At 36.8% G+C, this 22,447-nt stretch overlaps 1 protein-coding gene across 4 annotated transcripts; it reads left to right on the forward strand.

Moving 5' to 3' along the window:
* Positions 1 to 555: 555 nt before the first annotated feature.
* NEIL3 (nei like DNA glycosylase 3) lies at positions 556 to 22,064 on the forward strand. Of its 4 annotated transcripts, none has more exons than XM_072406083.1 (10): positions 556 to 748; positions 4,469 to 4,602; positions 9,382 to 9,516; positions 12,419 to 12,632; positions 12,778 to 12,852; positions 12,922 to 13,088; positions 14,209 to 14,372; positions 15,906 to 16,287; positions 20,024 to 20,198; positions 21,672 to 22,064. In XM_072406083.1, the coding sequence occupies exons 1-10, from the start codon at positions 644 to 646 to the stop codon at positions 21,822 to 21,824; spliced, it is 1,704 nt and encodes a 567-aa protein (XP_072262184.1). In that variant the 5' UTR covers positions 556 to 643; the 3' UTR covers positions 21,825 to 22,064. The 4 variants fall into 4 exon arrangements, with proteins under 4 accessions (XP_072262184.1, XP_072262185.1, XP_072262187.1 ...); XM_072406084.1 differs by having other exon boundaries at positions 15,912 to 16,287; XM_072406085.1 differs by lacking the exon at positions 556 to 748 and adding an exon at positions 1,746 to 2,288.
* Positions 22,065 to 22,447: the final 383 nt, after the last annotated feature.

Here is a 22,447-nt window from a genome sequence, read left to right on the forward strand (position 1 = left end):
TGGCACACCCTGCTTTATGTGGTTTTAGCGTCATCCAGTGGCAGCAGATGGTAATACATCAATGGAATCAACTTGAATGAAAAAATAACAGGATAAGCTAATATTTACTTGCATTTTATATTTAGGTTAAGTGATAGGGATATTTACAACACAGGTAAAATAGGAACTTATTAGGGTACATTTGGGATAAAAGGATTTAGTACAGAAGTTGTTTCCCTTCCAATAAAGGTCACGTGTCAGAGTGTAATAGCTAGCATTGTAAACTACACATGACTGTTGTCACACCATTGTAATAGTGCCTACATTACTCTAAATATTGGTCTGGCCCCTCTAGGACACAGCTGTGAGTATAGAAGGTTCTATAAAGCGTTCGTGCAATCTGCACTGCTGACCAGATAGTAACTGTGCCCTGAGCTTGAGACAGCAAGAAAGCGCATGCGCACAGGTCACTTTCGATATTATACCATATTCTCCACCAATCACATACAAGCTGCTGTAAGCGCACCAATGAGAAACCTAGAAAGTTTCTGTATCTCCTGGTTGTCAGCCAATGAAAGCTCACTATTGGTTGTTTAGTATTCTTTTGCCGCCACATGAATCATTTGAATCATCCGTTCGGGTGTTGCACATAGAAAGTGACACCATGGTGGAGGGACCCGGCTGTACCCTGAACGGGGAGAAGATCCGAGCTCGGGTTACCAAGGGTCAGAGTGTCAGAGAGCTTCAGGGGAATGCTGTGACCCATGCGGTATGGATGTGTGCCTGAGGATGGCTTGATATGTATTCATTATCGTGCCCTTAAGAAATATATTGTACTTTTAGGAAATGTTTGGTAATAATGATAATAATAATTAATAATATTGTTTAGTAATGACGTTCACCTTCTTTTATAATACACTACCTTTATGTGCGTGTTATATAATATTGTGATTTACAAATCAGCCACTAGGTGGAGCTGTGTGACTGGCTATAATAGCCGAGAGATCCCCGCTGCTTTCTACCATGGTGGCTGTAAAGTCTGCAACCCCAGCTGTCACTTACAGAGGAACTAAACTCAGAATTTCTACTTTACATAGAAGGGTAGAGAATTCTATTATTTAGAGTAAAAATGTTGTATGTTACTGTTTTTAGGTGGAACAAAAAAAGGGTGCAGCACTGCCCCCTTAATTCTCGATTGCCTAGGCTCCTGGGATACCTACGTCACGCTTCCCTGGAGGATCTTGGGTGCATGCGCAGTGAGATCGGCAATTTTTTTCCCCAATCTATGTCACCTGATCTCACGCCTGCGCAGTGAGAGATCGGGTGCTGTAGGAAGAAGAACGCGGAAGAAGATGTCGGCACCCATAGCTCCCTCTGTGCTAGTCCGAAAATGAATACGGGGTCAACGCAGGACCAGATGGAAGAAACCTCCCGACGGACAGACTGATCTGCAGGATTAAAGGTAAGTGTGATTTTTTTTTAGGTTTAGGTTTGTTTTAGGTTTACTTCCACTTTAAAGCAGAAGTATTACAAAAAATATTAATAACAACTTTACAGATGGAAAGCCGATGATTTCTCCATGATGCTAATCCAGTTGGTCCTGCGCCGTTACGCCTTTCATGTTCAACGCAGACTGGTCACTGCGTGCTGCCATCTTCTTCCAGGTTCTTCTTCTAACATCACCTGCAATTGCACTGCGCAGTAGTGAGATCAGGTGTGGGAAAAAAGAGTGCTGCTCTCACTGCACATGCATAGGATCTGCACCTTTTTTTTTTCATTGGAGGAAAACCCCTTTGCACAGCTGCAGATCTCCTTCATTCATGCCCCTTTTTTCTCTTTGACCAATCACAGAGCACCTTGTATACTGTGGCCAAGGAGAGGAGAGGTAGTGGAAATGATGGAACACTGTGAGGGGATCATTTGCGGATTCAGACAATTTTCATTGGCTGACATTAAATGAATTCACTATTGAAAGTTTTCAGCAACTTGTTAGGAGCTTGAGCACCTTGTGTTTACAAAACCAAAATACACAGTCCCTTTTCTGACCTTGGTAACCTGAATACAAAGCCTAAACCTACAATACTGAGCACTGCGATTTTTACAAGGACGAGGAAAGCTCTTCTAAAAAAAAAAATGATTTGCACCATCTAGATCAGTGTTTCTCTGCCAGGGTTCCTCCAGATGTTGCCGGGCTTCCTTGAGTAATGAGCAGTTTGTGCCTCGCAATAATGATCTATTTGGCTATCTGTAAGGTTGGCATTCTTCCCAAAGACCGGCAATGTAAGAGACATTCTTCCTACTGACCACAGGTAAATATAATGTGAGCTGTGGATATAATAATTATAGCAGCGGTTCCCTGAAGATCAAAAGTTTTTTTAAGGGTTCCCCCATGGTAAAATGAAATGATCAAAAGGAATGATTTAGATGCTGGGGAAATGAGAACTCCCACAACTCATGGTTGACTCGGAAAATTTGGCGGTGAGAATGGTGGCTTTGGGGGATGCAGCAGTGACTGGTTGCTGGACCTGTTGTCACTGCAGGTTCTTAGTAAAAGGTAAATGTGTGCTATAATGAGCAAGTATCCGGTGTGAATGTGTACAGACAGCAACAAAAGTTTAATTCCACTTTAAGTTACTACATATTTCCCACCTAGCTCAGCCCATGGCATTCAGGCAAATAATGAAACTGCTATTGTTACATTTTAAACAGACATATATATATCATATCATATACCTGTCTATTCTTTACTGGAACAGCTTTCTTCTCTGAAAAAAACATATTTTAAAGAGCCACTAACTGGCCCAAACATTAGGGGCCATTTCACACCTGTGGTGTCAACTGAGCAGGTGCAGTGCAGCAATCTGCCAGCGAGGGCACCCGTGTGCTGGTGGTAACTGTCATAGGTGGCATTTCTGTGGCAGGACATATCAACCCTGTGGGACAGCATTCTTACCTTTTTTCCAGGATCTTTCCCTTTCCCATTCTAGGGGGAAAAAAAGCTTTGCTGGAGTTCCACGCTACTTACAATTTAAAGACAAGTCCATGTTGTATTACACCTAAACGGTTTAGAGATTCTCGTTTTTTAGATTTTTTTTTCAAAGCTACTGTCTATTGCTTCACTGCCCTGCAGTCATTTTATTTCTAAGCAGTATTTAAAGTGATGTCGACTTCAACTTTAATTACTAGTTTGTTCTCAGTGCAGAGGCGAAGTAATTGACCATGCTGCAGACCCGAGCATATGCCAATAGTATTTTTGTAATTACCTTGCTAGAAATAAAAGACGGCAGATGAGTGCTATAGTCCATTAGTAAGACCTGAAGCTTTCTTTCACGTAGAATCCTTTTCTTATCTGAGGTTTGGGGCTTTTCACCATCTGCTATGCCTCTGTCTGCTATTTAGGCACACTTCCACTGTGTGCAGCCTCAAAGGCCGTGGAGTTGCTTGAGCTGTATATCAATGCTGTTGTATCCCTTCTGGACATTTAGGGAACATTTTATACAGTTATGGCGACAAGAGGTGATTTGTGAGGGATTTCAGCACTTTAAATTATTAAAATAAATATTCCAGCGGCGCTGTCTTGGTTATAATGGCAAAAGCTGAAAAGGGTAATTTCCCTGCGAGATGGCTCTCAGAAGAGATGGCGGAGGGCTTATCAATAAAGCTGAGTAACTGATGTGTTTGATAAATGGATAGGATCAACTGGAAGGTATGATAACTGAAAGAAGGCTAGAGTTTGCAATTCATCTTTCCTGTAATGCTTGTTAGGGTTTCTTTAATATACCAATGTCGGGGCCATGGGGAGAGCTTAGAGACCTTGTTATCCTATGCAGAATATATGCTTATTTCCTGCACTCTGCTTAGCCAATATGTTACTCTTCTTTGGAATGTTAACAAGGTGACCTATTTGGGCAGATAAAGTATGAGGGTTTTCTACTTTGTGCTAGTTTATTCTTTTCTTTGCAGCTCGCTGCAGTTTGGATGTTTAGCTACAATAATCTGAAAACTACAAAGTCCTATTGTCAATTAGCTTGCTTTAATTTAATTTGCAAGGTATTGGACTCCTAATTTTATATAGGAATGTTCTGGTGCCCAACTGCAAAACTCCTAACCCCAAAAATTAAAAGGGCACTGGCCTCTGACCATTATGGTTTAACTAGTTAAGCTGAACTTGACACAGATCTCTTTAAAAAAAAAAAAAAAAAAAAGTTTTTTGTCTTTATTTTATATTACAGACTGATTTTGCTAATTTTTGTATAAAGTGACATTAATCGCTCCAAGAATTCCAAGCTTTCTGAAGAGCTGCAGATTTCTTAACCAGCAGAGCTTCACAATACAATACAAAATATCTATGAAACTTTAGGTCAGAACGTAGAATTGAATAGGTTTCTTTTTACCAGAAATATTTATTTCCACTCTGTGTTTTCTGACACTATGTTTTCTGTCATGTATGAAAGTTGACATTTTAATATATTACCATTTTTATTTTCAGACAAAGAAGTCACAAAGCAATGGATCGTCTATTCACAGCACCTGCATTATAATGTCTTTGATTTCCTGCACATATACTGGAGTGCAGACCTTGGGAAAAGAACTCTTCATGTATTTTGAGGCAAAAGCATTACGGTATGAATTGTTTTAAACCAATGTTCCTACAATTTATGTGATTTTATATAAACATATATAAACTTATATTTTATACTTTATATTTTGAAGTGTTCCGAGTACTTAGGGTTTTCAGTGTTTTTTCTTCTGCTAACTCTTCTTCCCTCACTCAGAACAGCAGCTTTGGGTAGTGAGGCAGTGAAGGTTAGTTTCAGGTATGGTATTTTTTCATGCATGGTCTGGCAGGATATTGTTTTAGGATGCAGTCCCACTTGGTATAAATGATAAAAGGTATACCTTTATGAGGTCTTAATGTAAAAAGTGCAGATTTTGCAACAATACTCACCTCTTTGGCTTTATGGATATTTTGCTTTTCTAATAGACAATGCTCCTGTTCCAGATCAGTTTTTAAACCTAATCTGTTGTCCTAGGCCATCATGGATATACACCCTTTTGGGTGTTTTGGTATTCGAGCATGTGCTGGTACAGTTCACTATTCAGGACCACTGACATCAGAGAACAAGAGGAAGGATGTGACCTCATGTGACTAGCTAGGAAAATGTCTGGATTTAGGTTCTATTTACACTCATTATTACAATACACTGTGCCTGATTTATTAAAGCTCTCCAAGGCTGGAGAAGATACACTTTTATCACTCAACCTGGGTGACCCAGCAAACCTGGAATGGATCTGGTCCAGGATTGCTAACAAATAGCTAATTACTTGGAATGGAATGTCCTGAAACTATTTCCTGAGCGAGCCTTTTTCACATTTTTACAGACCTAACTGTGAATAATACTTTCCTTACCTGGACATTTTTTTTTTTTTTTACAGACGCAAAGAGTGCCTTGTCCTTTGTAATGAATATAGGGCACACTCTTTCACATAAGGATCAGACATCAGACTCCCCAGTTTACATCAGAATTCCCTTTTACATCACAGTACCACACTTCACATCATTAAGTTTATTAAAGCTCTCCAAGACTGTAAAGGATTAACTTTCATCAGTGGAGCTGGCTGATCCAGCAAACCTGGAATGGATCTGGTCCAGGATTGAAAACATTTGCTAACAAATATCAAATGACAAGTTATGCATTCCAGGATTGCTGGATCGCCCAGCCCAGCCCAGCCAGAGCTTTAATAAATCAGGCACACTATACCTAATATTATATAAATTGGTAGCTGTGGCAATTGTAGCACTATGAATGGAAGAGCATTTTTGTTGGTCAAATAGGATACATTTGCTTTACCCTTGAATACTCTTCAGGGCAAATTTGACCCAATCTGAACTTTATCACAAGGAAAAGCACTTTAAATGTTAACATCATACAATTTGATGGCCTTTTTCTAAAGTAACCCTCAATTTGTAAATCTTATTCATGTCCCAATTTTTGCTCTACATTTCCCTGCAAACGTTCTGTTTAGGGTCAATTCTAACTATTGATAACTAAAATAGACTAATGGTCATTGGTGAAGAATGATTGTCCTATATTGATAAACCAATAAAAAAAGACATGATTCTAAGACAACAAAAATATAAGTGTGGGCTATGTCACAATAAAGAAAAGAGCCATGTCAAAAGAAAGAAAAGTCATGTTTCTTTGTATTCTTGTTCAATTGAAAATGTCAGATGTACTGTTTTGTCAAGATGACCTCCAGGAAGAGTCAGATGTGAACTGTGATGGTTGTGTTGTATTAAGGTTTCCAGCAGTGGAGGATTAGCTGATTGCTGAGAAAGAAGAAGAAAGACATTTATTTAAAAAAAAGTGCTATTAGCTGGTCTTCATCCCTTTATGGGAAAGTAGCAAAAATGTCATACGGATGACTCCAGGGCACGCAAGGCTAGCTCTGTCCTTGCTTCTTACAATATTCCAACCTTCCAGCTGTTCTTTCCACTGTCTATTGAAAAAAAAAAAATTGACATGACTGCCTTGGTGAGAAACAATTTTATAGCATCAGGTGTAAAAACTTTGTCATCATGCTTCTGGTACATATGAGGTACACAGGTAAAAATGCTAGGGCCTTAGGTCAGCATGGATAAAAGGTTTGTTCCAATTTTAAAGTTAAAAGTTTAAAATATAATTATCTAACCTGGCTGGTGCCCTTTCTGCCAGTCCTTGCCCAGCAGTTCGTTCTTAAATAAACTCAAAGCTATAAAAATATATAAATAACTTTTAAAGCTCTTCTTGAGACTAAAGTGTACCTAACATGCTCTATTTTGACTAAAAACTATATTCTGTATATGTTCAACAGTACAGTAAGTATCCTATGAAACTATAATGAAAACAGAATAAATAGGTATGCATAAAAGAATTTATATCAAAGGAAGTCCCTTCTTAAAATAAAAAACAAAAATATTAAGATTTGTTTTCATGGTATTTAAACATAGTCAGTGTGTTCACATCAGATCAATCTTGAATATATCTCCAAATCTGAAATGCTACAACCACCGAATTCGTGGTTGAAAATCAAGTAATATAAACTAATGACCTTCGTTATATCCACTTTAGTATGAAATCTAACACTTGTAAACCAACAGGTAACATTGTATTTAGTTTCCAATTAATTCACATGAATGGCAGATTTCTTCATAAACAACACTTTGTAGTTTTTCCAATATTACAATGTTGTCATTTGTAGATGTATTACTTGATGACATATTTCTTTACTACGTAGAAAAGATTTAGTTTTAAGATATTTTTTTCTTTTGGCATGAATAGCAATGGATAGTGTTTGTGTTCCTGAAATCTTTCACAACACTTAAACAGTATAAAAAGTGATCATTTCATTGCCTTTGAATGATAACGTGTAGTTTTTTTTTTCTTAAGTTGCTACTAGTGTGTAAGTCATAAAACTCTTTGAGCATTTCATATAATACTCTGCAGAAAAACAGACTTCAGTTCGATCTTAATTTTGTAAAATAAACAAAACATCTGAGGGAAGAGAAAGATACATAGAAGAAATGTCATTGAAATGACCTTGGATAAATATTTAAAGATCAACCTACAAGATAATTTTGTATTAAATAATTCAGTGCTTTGAGCAAACACAAACATAAATAGTCTCTTGTTTTTTGGTACAAGTTTTTAGAATAGGCATTGCAAGATTAATGGACTTTAAATGTGCCCTTTGAATTGTGTTCCTTTACTGATATCACTTGTAATGTACCAAATAAAAGCTGCTGCAAAAACTTTTCCAATCCTACAATCCAATCTCCACGCACTTAATTTGTGATCTAGTTTTGTACATTTAACATGGCTGTATAGCCGTCTAAACTCAGCATTTTTATTTCACTCAATTTCAGTAAAGTGAAATGGTAGAAATATAAAACATTGGCACAGATGTCTGCACCACATTGGGATACCTAGTGCACCAAATCACACTTACCTTTAATTCTTCAGATCCTCAATCACAATGGACCTTTTCTTCGATCTGGTCCTGCCCCATCCTGGAATTCTTCTTTGTCCCGGCAGAGGAGGCGCCAGGCGCCGCCATCTTGTTTGTTCTTGCTATATCACCTGATCTGGCACTGCGCAGGTGAAAGATCGGGTGACATAACCTGGTGTAAAGGGAGCCGATCTCGCTGCACATGCGTGAGATCGCCATCGCTTTCCCCTTAGTGAAGGAAAATGCCTTCTGCAGCCAAGAGCCTCCTGGGATGCGTGACGTAAAGTAAACGCATCACTTATTAACTAAGCTAAGTGAACAGTCTCTTTTAGTAGTTTCTTTGATAAATCAAATGAAATGTCTTCTAAACACACAAAAAGGCATAGTACATTTGTGCTTTATTTTTTTGAATATAGTTTATAACCAAGCATCTGCATGCCTCAAGTCATTGAAACACAAATTCATCACATCAATTTAAAAAAATGATATATTTTCTTACTTTTTAATATGTTGTATAGTTTTGTTGCCCTAGTGGAGATATTTACCATTGTTTCCTGCTTGTTAAAATCTCCCCATTAGTAATGCAGATGGCTATAAAACCTGAAGCTCTAATATTTCCTGGACATATTCTAATCTCCAAAATTCAACAATTGGATGATGTTGACTCTATTTTCCTCATGGGCTGAACCTTAGTTCCATCACTTTATTCCCCTTGTAACTTAATCTCACTTGATCATTGCTGTAAAACAACAAAAATACTGTTTATTATTAATATTAATAATAATAACAAAACAGACCAATGCCATGGGGCCTGAATTAATAAAGCTGTCCAAGATCAAAGAAGATTCCACATTTGGTAGACCATCAAGGTTCACCCATGACCATCTTATCTTCCACAGTCTTGGAGAGCTTTAATATATCAGGCCCATTGGAACTCCCAAGTGGAACTCCAATAAAACTGTAAATTTTAACATGAGGCAGAAATAAAAGGCACCAATAAATGCATCTCTGCAATTGTTATTATTATTTTACACTTAACGCAACCATCCTTTGGTTTAGTATAAAATGATAACTTTATTTTGTATAGATATGCTTTTAATAAATATCTACACAGGTTTAATATCCTGCCTCCATGTGATCGCTTTCCAGCCTAGTGTTTGGGTGGGAAAATGAAATATTTCAACGTTAAAATAGGAAATGGTGGAATTTAAATACATATAAAGTATCATTAGGATGTAAAAATGCCTGGTATTTGCATTTATCAACTTCTCAACCTAAACAGAAAAGGTAATAAATGAAAAAGTCATGCTCCCATTTTAGACCTATTTTATAACCTACCAGTCATTTTTTTTTTTTTTTTTGCTCACATGTAGTGTAATCACACTTAAACCATGTCCTATTGTTCCATCCTAGAGTTCATTTTGGAATGAATGGATCAATGCGCATTAATCCAGCAGAGAGGAAGGATAGAAACGGAGCTCCAGCAGTTCTAGAAGTGCAGCTCACCAAGGATTTGATCTGCTTTTATGATTCCACAATAGATGTCAGGTAATGTTTAGACCTCCCTTCATTGTGCTTAATAGCCCCACAGCTGTCCTGTGGGTAAAAAGAGTTGACCAATGGTTCTGCTAGTTTTTATAGCCATTTTCTTTAACTCTTTTTCTATAATAATAATCTCTTTTCACATAGATCACGGTGATATAAACATAAATGAAGTCAGTAATATTTTGTATTCACTTGGCTCTAGTTCTACCTGTCCATCTGATTTTTCTCTGATTCCTAAAGCTTTGGTGTAAGTTTTAGTTTGTCATAGTTTAGACTTGTACTACAAAGACTCCTGATGATAAAACAACAAAAAAATCATGTCCTTTGACACTCTTCACATATGTTTGTGCACAGCATTGGCTTACCCCAGGGGAGCTACACATCTGAACCTTTCTGCAATATTTCATAATAAGGCCAAATAAAAAGTGTTCCAAAGGTCCTTTTTATGAATTATTAAAACCCAGAAAGCCATCTCTGAGAATATGTGATTGTATTTATTTTTTGCTCTGCACAACATTGGACAATGGACCTGCTACAAATATCATAGTTACAAAGTAAGACAGGTTGAAAAAATACCCATCAAGTTCAACCACTAGAGAATTAAACATATCCCAGATATAAAACCCTTATGGACATAGCTGATCCAGTGAAAGGCAAATAAAAACCCTGGTACAATTTGCTCCAACATAGGGGAAAAAAATCCTTCCCGATTTCATGAGGCAATTGGATGTTCCCTGGATCAGCCGTCTGTTATCTTTACTTTAAATCCTTTAATACCCATTTATATTCTGTGCTTCTAGAAAAGCATCCAGCTTTTCCCTAAAGCAATCTATAGTAGTTGCTGATACTACTTCCTGAGGGAGCAGATTCCACATTTTAACAGACCTTACTGCGAAGAATCCCTTACCTATCCAGAGATGAAACTTTTTTTCCTCCAGACACAAAGAGTGCCCTCTTGTTCCTTGTAATAATCTCAAAGTGAATATCATGCAAAAACTCATTCAGAGTACATTGAACGTGTAGAAAGCCCTATTTTCCTGTCTTAATCTGGTTACTTTCAATTCATATTCATACAGAGTTTCTGGTTGTCAAATGATAGCTGGTGGTTGTTGCATAAATACAGCTGCTGTAAAAGTGCAAGATTTATGTTACTTATATAAGCCTTTTTTTCTGTGGATTGCATAACTAAATAAATTTTGGAAGACAATATCACCAAAAGAAAGCCTTGTTTGGTCTAAATAAACAATATGTATTTTCCATTATAAGTGATCCTAAAGGTATTGCCCAATGGCAGAAAAAAACTGGTACAAGTGTGAGAGCTGAATTGGGAAATTTTCTTTTTTGCCACTCCACATTACACCACAAAATATTTGTGTACAGTGGGTAACCAGACCCAATAGTTTAGTTCCATGTAGTTAGACATTTATTCTTACTGCTTTATGGCCAATTCAAGGGGTGCGTAGTTCCTGGTTCCTGTTGAGTGCTCCCAGTTACCTGACAAAATCTAAATAAAGTAAATTTGAGCCATATTTATTTATGCATCATTCAAAGACAGCACTTAGTCGCAGGATTGCCTTCAAGATGACACATATCACAAATGTCGGACACAGTTCAGCATTTAATAGAACCTCTGACTACATAGTCTGATCACAGAGAAGAGGAAATGAGGCTGATGTCAGACGGGTCATTTTTGTAGCAGTCCTGCTACAAATCACAAATACTGGTGATAAGTAGGTAATGACACATTCAGCATATTTTCTGTAGTCTCTGCCAATTTGTTGCTAAGAAGTAATTTGTTGCTGAAACAGGTTAAACCAGTGTTACATCATTAGGATGCTGTGCTGTGCTACAAATCGTTCTCCGTCAGCAATTAGTGGCAAAGCCATGGAGGTGACTACAAGCATATGTTGCAGGAGAGGCTGTCTTTGACAATAAATGCTAGAAATTCAATCCCGGAGCTGCAAATCTGTGAAATTATAAAGTAGGAGGTTCCAAAGAAATGGCTAGGATTTCCTCTGCAAATCAATCAGCCATCTGACCTGGCCCTTAGAAAGTGTTTGCCCAGCTTGTCTGCAGCAAACTGATGACATCCTAACCTAGATCAGACTTTCCTATCCTTTTTACCATGCGAAACCCTAAAGTATATTTCAGGTGTCTGGGAATCTCTTCCAGCATTTATCAATGGGGAAAAAGGCTATTTTCAGTGGTTGCCAGAATGCCACCTTTACAGACAGCTAAAATGCTCCATAGTTTTACGCTGCTGGCTTTATAAGTGGCATTGTTCCTAGAACCATGAAAGTGCCATCTTATGGGAGGCCAGTCAACAACCCCTTAGGCTGTGGCACTGTACTGTGTGTGTGTGTGTGTGTGTGTGTGTGTGTGTGTGTGTGTGTGTGTATATATATATATATTGTTGAGGTATATTGTGATGTAGAGAATTTACACAGACTTCTGAAGTTGCTTTCTTAGTCAGTATCTGTTGGCATAAACACTGCAGCCCTTCCTGCACTTGTGACCAAATTAGAAAGTTTTTGTAGTATCTGTAATGTATATATAAATGTGACCAGTGGCATGATAATAACTATAAGTTACACATTCAAAACATTGTTTTTACCTTGTATAATTTGTGTTTGGTATTTGCTCTGATTATGTATAGAGTTTGCACAGTGATTGTTCTCAACTGTTCACATTGACAGAAAACATTATGACTATTTTAAGTTTTACTGAGGTTACTAATAAAATACTTCTGCAAAGCTACACAACACTTCATACGGTGTACAGTTTTTTTTGGATTCTGCTAAACTTTTACTTTCTGTGGTTTTACCACATTATTTCTGGTTACTTTTAGGATTTGAGGTTGACCTCACTGTGAGAGTATTTGAAACTCTCCTCTTTTTCTTCTCAGGAATGCATCAGAGTGTCAGGAAAAAGTGCGGTTATTTGAAGATTTGGATGTATGCTCCTCTAAGTTCAGTTTCTCTAGAGCAGAGTGCGAGGTTAAGAAGCAGGGATGTCGGATGCTGTGTGACGTGCTCCTTGATCAAGCAGTGCTCCCTGGAGTTGGCAACATTATAAAAAAAGAAGCCCTGTTTGACAGCGGCCTACATCCAGCTGTACAGGTACAACGCACTAACCTTTCATATAGTTTATACTGTGCTGATTCCAACTGCTGCTATTGCAAATTGAATAAATCGCTACGTTTATAGAAAGGTTAATCTTATTGTGATTTTCCTTTTTCTCTCACCCTCTAAATTTCTATCACAGGCTGGTTTACTAACGGATGGACAAATTAGCCATCTGGTGAAGATGACACGTGACTTTACGCTCCTCTTTTATGAGGTAATTAGTTATTTAATTCTTACATTAATTATTCTGGAATAAATTCTCAGGAATGTTTTGTTCTTGCAGTGTCGAAAGAGTGGTTCAGCTCTTTACAAGCATTACAAAGTGTACAAAAGATCCAACTGTGGCCAGTGTGGTACAAAGATTACGGTGTGTCGTCTGGGAGAGCACAACAGAATGACCTATTTTTGCTCAAGGTGCCAAAAGGATAAACCTCAGCAGCTTGATGTGAGGTATACAGCAGATCTTGTAAAAAAGTAATGTTTTCATAAAGTGCAAAACTAACACTTGAAGTGTACATACACACAAACAAAGTAACACGGTATACTGCAGGCACATAGTGAAACACACATTTGGAATCCATAGGGTAGCTGCTTTTCCTGTCAAATAACATATTTTTCCCCATGCGAGATTTACACAGCTCTGTCACACAGCACAGCTCTGTCTGACAGGCCAAGGGACTTTTTTTTTCTCCTACTGCAGTTTCGCTACTACTTATACATCTTTGGCCCTTAGTCTGTAACTGGACAGTGAAGGGGAGAGCAACCTACTGATGTGATTATTATGTAACTCTTCTTTGCTGCTATCAACTTGCTTCTTGTAGAATTTACTTAATGGGTAGTTTGTGCAGCCTCAATTGTCACGTATGCTCAATCCTTATAGGAATCCAACTCTGCTAATAGAAGGATTTATTTCCAGAGCTCATCATTGACTTTACTACAAGATGAAGTAGTTTGCTGTTTTTTTTTTTTTATTTTCCCCTTGTTTAGTTCACTGATCATGATTGTCAGGGTTATTATTCAGACTATTATTTACAGACGTTCCGTCCCTGTAACTTTTCACCTTATTATTGTAAGAGTATAGAAGGAAAAGGTGATTGGATTGCAGGGATCAGTAGATTGCTGTAAATAATGTTCAGCCTGTCAGATAAGTTGCGTCCTGTCTTAATCTTGGACACTAGCCGCAATCAGACATCGGGGATGTCTGAGCAAAAAGCAATCAATGTCAGCCGGGACAAAACTGGCGAGCTTATTCAAAAAGCAAAAAGAAGTATTTTCTTATTGATGTGCTTTTAAATGAGTTGCATTAAATGTTAATATTGTTTTGCTGCACAGGTGCTCTAGGTGTAGATCTGTCTGCCCTAACCAAACAATACTGATTATTTATATATATATATATATATATATATATATATATATATATTATACATTTTTTTGTCTTCTTGCTACCATTCATGTCAATGAATGGACACTGATACAGTGATCCTTTAATGAATTCACCTCTCAATGTGTTGTTGCGCATTTATGTCAAACACTCACAGGCTATACATTTTATTTGTGGTTTATTGTATAGTAAACTTCCAAAAAGAAACTCTCTTATTGGATGGGCCTGTAGACAAGAGGCACAAGACCAAACTGCCAGGAGGGAGGAAGAACATTGGGCATGTGAGGTTTGCACACTCATTAACAAGCCTTCAGATGACAAATGTGATGCATGCCTGACTGCTAGACCACAAGGTAATGTTGTATAATATAGAATATGCTGTTCTGTGTTTTGTTTATACAAAATGTATTGATACTTGGAGCCACGGCTTTTCTTGCTGTATGTACAATATGGTTTTCATCCATCACTGTATCATTGGTTAAATTAGCCCTGAATGTTCAATAAAATCCAGTGAACAATATTACTTGTTGGGATGTACTTTTATATACTTATAACCAGGTGAAAGTTTTATGTGCTCAAGTAGACTAAAGATATAAAAATATGATTTGATTTTAAAGTTTTTCTGTGCCATCTTTCCTATGGACCAGGGGTGGGCAGACTTTTTATCCCAGGGGCCACAATATGTTTTCAAATTTTGATAGGCTGGCCAATTATCAGATGGATGGAGAGTGTTTGAATAAACTGATATAAATTATGTGTAAAAGCCATTACCTAAAAGTAAAACGTACATGTAATTTCAATAGGAATAGTGTTGTTGGTTTTTGTCCGTGGTGTTTGGTACCGTAATTTGACAGGTCGGATTAAAAAGCTCAACGGGCCGTAGTTTGCCCATGCCTAGTAAAGACTTTTTTATGTAAGCTACATATATGAATGAGAACGTATATATTTACTGATGTACCAACTAAAAGGTTTGTAATTTTGTGAAAACAAGAAGGTGATACACATTTGTTAGCTATTTGTTATCCTTGTTAAGCAGTTCAGGTTCCTGTCTCATCGTTTCCTCCAGTCTTTTGGTTTGCATATTGAATCATCATCATCACCCTTGGGCAGGGAGCTAATCTAGGAAGCAGTAAAGCAGGTGCAGAAAGTAAAAGTCGTATTATTAAAAAAAAAAGAGGTGTGTTTTGGCCAGTCTGGGATGTAATAAGTTTCAAATCCTTTCACAATTATAGGAATGAATATTTATGTGTTTAGCTGGAGTTCCATTTTTAGGCCAAAGGAGCATTTGCTCAACTAGGTTTGGATTAAAGATAATGCCAGTAAATGTAGGCTTTATGATATACACAAAGCAATGGTCATATGATCCAAGAATTTCTGTAACAACTGCACAATCAGATTGTGTATAGACAGAAAACATTACATTAGATTAGTGCCAGCCTTGAAGACATTAAACAGAATTAGGTTTCTTATGATATTTCCTAATTAAAAACATACAGGCTGGTTTATTGCTGCAAGTTGATGTCTGGCATGCACTGCCAAGGGATTTAGGCTTGTTCATTCAGATGGCCATCATTCCAGTTTCTTATTGCTCCACGTGGGATTGATGCACAGCATTTCTGAATGTGTATCTACAGAGCAATAATCTGTAAATCAAGATAGAAGAATTATGGTTTACAAAGAAGCTGTGATGGTTGCTTTACTAACAAAATTGTATAAAAAAAATAAGTGAACTTCCATCGGGACAGAACATTTTGTAAACTAGTTTTCAAATGGTACCTTATGGATTGTGTATAGTATTTAGGATAATTGTGTACAATATTGCATGTGCATATGCTACAATTAAAATGTCTTCAAACAAAACCACTAACATCACTTTTCTGTTTAAGTTTTAGCAACTTCATCTAATGAAAATGTTGGATCTGACACAGATCTGATTAAGTATCCATGTAATCATTTTGGAAAACCATTGTCTGAAATGAAGATAAACAGAAAAGCTGCTTTTGGTCATACCACATTGGTACTAACAGATTTTAGTGCCAAAACAAATGTTGATAACCAGCGGATGTCGGTCAGTAATACTTTCTGTAATACACGTAATTCGTCAAATAAGAGGAGAAGCATGGAAACTGAACAGCAGATACATACCTTGAATGCAAAGAATACCAGTCCAGATACTGGAGTTTCACATTCATTTGTCCAGCATCAGAAAAGGCAAAAGACTGATCATGTGACATTCAATTTTCAAAATGAAATCAACACGCCAGTCAGGTAATTTTTTTTTTTTAGATATATATTTAAAATGTATCGGTACCAAAGCAGATAGAAAAAAAATATTCTGGGGGATAGCAAACTTTACGAATCCAAGTCAGATAAAAAAATTTTTTGAAAAAAAAAAACAATCTGTTCCAGTTGCAAATACTGAACTTCTTCTTAAAATACTTTTTTGTCTATCTTGCTTCTTTTGTCTTTAATTATAACAAAAATTGTTTTAGAACAAGTAAGTCAGATTTCTTGATCTGCATACGTCAGCAAAGAATAAGCATACCCAAGGCCATCAGCATTTAAAGGTTTCTTTGATAGTTACGCAGCATTTAATGAAACGCTTGACAGCAGTCATCTACTATATATCTTAGACATGTGCACTTCAAAGAACACATCTTAGTGTTAATTATTGTTAAACCTGTTATGTGCAAAATATCTTGCCAACATTATTTATGCATGGATATGATCACTATAGATCAAGTTGTTTCCCTATATTAGAAGACATGTAACAAATTGCTTTGTTTGAAGTTGTGCAATTGATGTCACTCATTAAAAAAAGCCCTTTGCTCAATGAGATCAGACCTGACACTGTGTGAGCTTTCAGAAAGGGATAGCAGAAAAGGTTATATTTTAGGCACCACCTCTTTCTTCAAACTTCTAGTGGACCAGAAAGAAAATAAATCCAGGCGTATTATCTCTTTTCATTGTATACCAGCTTTGAGCCACTCTGGTCCCCTGTCTTCCTTAGTCTTTCCCATGACTTGAGATCATTGTTTCTCAACCTTTTTTAACATAGGGAACCCTTAAAATCACTTTCAGGTATTCAGCGAAGCCCTAATATAATAACTAAATCCACAGCTCAAAATGCATTCATGCTATGGTCAGTAAAAAGAATGCATCTTACATTGCTGGCCAGTGGCAAGGCTGCCACCCTTACAGATAGCCAAACAGAGCATTGCTGTTAGTTATACTGAGGCACAAATTGCTCATTGCTTAAGGAACCCCTAACAATCTCTGGAGGAACTGTAGGGTTCCACAGAACCCTGGTTGAGAAACACTGTTTTAGATTGTCCTGAGGGGTTCATCCATATGTAGTGGACAGACCAACTCATACCTTTTAAGCTCCTGGAAAGAATGCCAGCCATGCCCTTTCCCACTGTGTATTTTGCTGGTTGTACGCACATTCATGTGTGCAATGTGTCATCAGGAAGGAATCATTACAGTAGGTCAGAGGTTTTTTTACCAAATGTCTTACAGCAGTGGTTGCCAACCTTTCAGACCTCACAGACCACTAAATCTGGACCTTCTTACAGAATAGAGGTATTTACAAACTTTTATTATTAATATTATTAATAAACAGGATTTATATAGCGCCAACATATTGTGCAGCGCTGTACAAACTTGCAGTATCATTGTGCAACACAGTAGTGCAGACCTTGTGTCCCATCTGTTTTAATAAAAATAGAGGAAGGGCTTTATAATCTTTTATATATGGTAAAAACAGTTTTTTTTAATATACAAATCCTCTGCTTTGTATATATGTCATAATACCCCTTTAGACATGCTTTTTTTCATTGACCAGGTCTATCTAACCTACAGTCTTCCCTAAAAATAACATTAAGGCTAATCATTTGACTGTTCCAGTAATAGTGTTGACTATACTACAACGGTTATACAGAAAACCCTTTAGATAGTGTGGTATTGAAGCCAGGGGGTCATCCTATTTGCCAAACATTTTTATAAGAAAGTTGGCAATGGCAGCATCCTTTTCACTGCTTCCATCTGGTTACAACATATATATTAAACAGCCAGAATTTTCATTGATTTGAAAATGTTGTTCAGTTTGGTTTTAGTAATAAAATGTTTATTGTGTGAGAAATGCATTGTTTTGAAAGAAAATAACTACACTGCCCAGTCTTGTTTGAAACTTTTTTTTTTTTTTTTTAATTTGTGTATTCAGTGTGCACAGTAAATTTTGAAATGTTTGGTAACCATTAAATATAACTATATAGGTGTAAAGCAGAGACAGTATCTGTGTGCCTCCTCCACTCAATAGACTTCAGGTCACTAATAACAGACAGGCTGAGGGGAATAAACACCTAACAAGTTAATGTCTGTATAGGATGGGTTATCCTTATTTCGTACAGTAATGATTTTCTTTTATAGGAAAAAATATCAACTAGTGACAGCTGTAGCAATGTTCACCTGCTGCAGTTCTTGTTAACTCAATTTCTCTTAACGTGTCTCCTTCGGTGGCCTAAGAACAATGCGGCTGCATAATTGCCTTATGAAAATGTCACTTTGTTTTTCTTGTGACAGAATATACTAAAAGTGACTACTCCATCAGTGCAAATAACTCCTTATAGAGCTTTTATTTATTCATGCTGCTTTTATGAGCTTCAAGTACATATTTAAACTATTATGTGTGCGAGAGACCAACAGTAATGAAAAATAAATGCATTATTCTTGCACACTAATGCCGGGTAATCTTTGTGCCATTTTGATGACAAGAGTTATACCAATTTCAGTGCTCGTTCTTCTCCCCAGAGAGAATCTATGAAATGAAATAGATGCATTTTATTTATAAAAACGGACTACAGTGAAAAGTTAATTTCCATCCTTTAACACTAATAATATTTAATTTTACATACGGGATATTCAGTGCAAGTTAATAACGTCAAAAATGCTAAATCCTCGGTTTTATTTCTTAACCCCACTGACTAAACTGGGACTATAAATATTGTGTGCATCATTATAAGAAAACATTATAAATTTACTTTTAGGTTTCTTTTACTGCTCAAACAATCGGCACCTTCTTGTATTCCTACAGCAATATATTTTGTCATCTGTATCTTTAATAAATAAATCTTAGAAAGGGATGACAAAAGAACAGTTGTTCAATATTAAGTGATAAAGCGTGTGCTCCATGTGCACATCAGAACAATATGTGGGCTGCTATTGCTGACCCCTTGTTTTGATAATGCTAGTTTGACTGGTTATCTCTGTCACAGACCCAGACCAAGTACACATCATGAGTGTTCTTATGAGAGTATGTAAAATAAGCTTAATCTCTTCTTTTATTTTAATTAAAACCACCACCTCACAACCCCATAAGTAGAACCTGTCGCTGCATAATATTTTAACGCATTGTAGACTTATCAGACCCTTTTATGATGCTAATAAAGTGAAGTTAAAAAATTAATTTAGTTCTAGGAAATATACCCTCTAGGACCTGTTTGATGTGTTAGAATGAAACTACTCTGGATGGTCTATTAGTAAAATGATCGATGCTTTGCTTTATGTATCCCCAGTTTATGTTGTAATTGTTTCCTTTTGTTTCTGTCATGCCCTTTTCTCTTTGGTACATAAATGGTAATAAAAAAAACTTTACGGAATTTACCATATTTGACAAGGTATATGTCTGCATCTTTTGATGACAAATTTTTGTTTTTGTGCCTAGTGTCAAGTGTCCTAAATGTGACACCCACATTTCCTAAAAATGAAATGCTGTGTCCCTTAGTGGACTCCAAAGAAGGGAGGTTATGGCAAATTAAAAAAAAAAAAAACCTTTTTTTCCCCTAATAATAAATGGAATAATACCTAAAAAAAACTCTCCCTCTTTCAGTGTGTATGAGACCACTTTTGGGTGATTGTTTGATCAAGTTGTGAACATTATACATGATGGATACTAACAGTTGTATATATCAGCAGAAGGCATTAATTGTTTCATGAACTTCTACAGCTCTCCTCGAGTTAATCAGACCGGAGGAACCTCTTCTCCACATGCCAAAAGTCCACTTTGCAGTAAGCACAAACGACCCTGTGTACTCCAGGTTGTCAGGAAAGATGGAGAGAATAAAGGAAGACAGTTTTATAGTTGTTCACTGCCTAGAGAAAGTCGGTGTGAATTTTTTGAAGTATGTATATTTCCTATATTATTGCACTATTCTCCCCTGAATTTTTTAGGTTGGATGGGAAGAAGCCCTTGTATTGTGACCTAACTTTTCAGTAACCACCTAAAAACAGCAAGGTGGTTACTAAAAAGTGCTGGGTGGTGGGCCCAGATAAAAGGGGCTGGGAAGAACACTCTTAATGTGTCCTGCTAGGATGTCGGGCAATAACATTTCAAGCAAGCCAAAAATCTAGAGAAACAGTTAATCATCTTTGGATGGATTAGGGTCCTTTTCATACTTGTTGTGTGGTTGGTTGTTCCTGGGTGCAAAACAGTGTGCTGTGGGGCACCTAAATGTAGCAAACTGCACAGGTAAATACCTTTGCACACAGTTGCAATGCCTACACTGTTCTTCGTAACTTGACGCTTTCTGGAGATGTGCTCTGGAGACGAGATTCCAACCGCTCTCATTGACTTAAATAGATAAAGTTGGGACCTCCAGCAGAATGCTGTGTTAATCCGAGTTTCTGAAATGATCCTGACTGTTTAAAAAGATTGGGCATTCAACAAAGGAAACATGAGATTATAATATTGCTACAGTGGTCAAGAAGGGGATTTAACTTTTTATCTAAATGTTATTAAAGTGTATCCAAACTTATAAATTGGAATATACCTTAAATGTGGTGACTACATTACTTTTTAGCCCAAGGATATTTTCATCAAAAACAGAAACTATTATTATTGCCAGAAATGCAGCCTCCTTGTCATTATCTGTATGCTGGAAAGCACACAAAAAAACTTATCTTTATTGTATAGACTACTAGGCCCCTCCATACACTATGTAATGGAGATTAACAAAGGCAGCCATTTTGAAAACCGTGCCGCTGTGACAACAATGATTGCCTTAAGTAGAGAAGAAAGTGAAGCCTATAAGCGTCAGGTAATGTATTATTTGTAGCATTACCAGGTGAAAATAAAAGTAATGAAGCCACTACAGTATTCTTTTCAAAAATGTTTTTAGGCTGGTTGAGAAGAAACTGTAGGCAGGTGGTGGTCCCTGTATTGTGACCCAACTTTTCCGTAATCCCCCAAAAACAGCCAGGTGGTTACTGAAAATTGCTGGGTGGTGCGCCCAGATAAAAGGGGCTGGGGAGAACACTGCACTACATCTAACCACTGCTAAACAGTTTTATATTGTTTTTAGGTTTAGATATCCTTTCAATGTGCTCAGCACGCTTTTTACACACAGTTGTTGTAACTTCTCATATTCTCATAATTCTGTGCTGTGTAACCCCCTACTCCTGCTTAAGTGAGTTTTGCCAGTCTTGTAATGAGCTCAGAAAGAATGTGGTACAAGAACCATAGTAAACTTTGTGTATAGCACAGTGACCGTGTCCATCTGTAATGTAACTAAGTTATGTAAAGTTTTCCAAAATGTTTTATACTTAAGTATTGTTTACCTCATGTCTTGTTTAATTTTTTTTTTTTTTTTTTGCAGTGGGCGGACCTTCATTTTCCATTTTGCAATCATGGAAAACGCTGTATAATGAGAACGGTACTTAAGATTGGTCCAAACAATGGCAAAAACTTTTATGTTTGTCCTTTTGGCAGAGATAAACAGTGTGACTTCTTTGAATGGGCTAAAGAGTAGTACTGTTATGTTACCAATGACAGTTGTAGCTTCATACCTTATTCACTTTATATGTCTTTCATGGATCAATATTCCAAGAAATTTGATTGACATTTATCAATGGACACTTTTTTTCCCCCCAACCTCACAATAAAATTCATTCCAAACATATAATTGTATATGACGTAAGTGCATTGCAGTTTTACTTTTAAAATAGATAAAACATGTATTTTATGGAAACATAATAAAAAAATTAAACTAGTGGTTTTTAATGTATGCTTTCATTACATTGATGTGGTGTTTATTAGTAGCAATACTCATCCCTAATAAATGTTGTCACCTTCACTATTGATAAGAATAAATACTTTGTAGAAATACTTCCTAATTTTCATGGTTATCTCCTGGTCATCAGTAATGTGATAAGTTTATGGGGTTGAGTTCTAATGGGTTCAGGCTATAAAATAAAAGGTAAGTTATTACTCTTAGACAAGCTGTAAATAAACCGTAATGATGTAACTTGCGCGCATGCAATGGAAGCCAGGATTGCCGGGTTTCCCTGGCTACCACAGAAAATTTGTCAGACGGTCAATATCCTTTAGGTTGGTAAACCTTAAAGATATCTTTTTGCCAAGCTTTGAACATTT

The sequence above is a fragment of the Pyxicephalus adspersus genome, chromosome 3 (assembly GCF_032062135.1).
Source record: "Pyxicephalus adspersus chromosome 3, UCB_Pads_2.0, whole genome shotgun sequence".
Classification (NCBI taxonomy): domain Eukaryota; kingdom Metazoa; phylum Chordata; class Amphibia; order Anura; family Pyxicephalidae; genus Pyxicephalus; species Pyxicephalus adspersus.

Coding starts and splice junctions, on each gene's coding strand:
- NEIL3 (XM_072406083.1), top strand. CDS start 644: ATGGTGGAGGGACCCGGCTGTACCCTGAACGGGGAGAAGATCCGAGCT. Junction 12,633..12,777: donor GCCTACATCCAGCTGTACAG/GTACAACGCACT, acceptor TTTCTATCACAG/GCTGGTTTACTAACGGATGG. Junction 16,288..20,023: donor GAAATCAACACGCCAGTCAG/GTAATTTTTTTT, acceptor GAACTTCTACAG/CTCTCCTCGAGTTAATCAGA.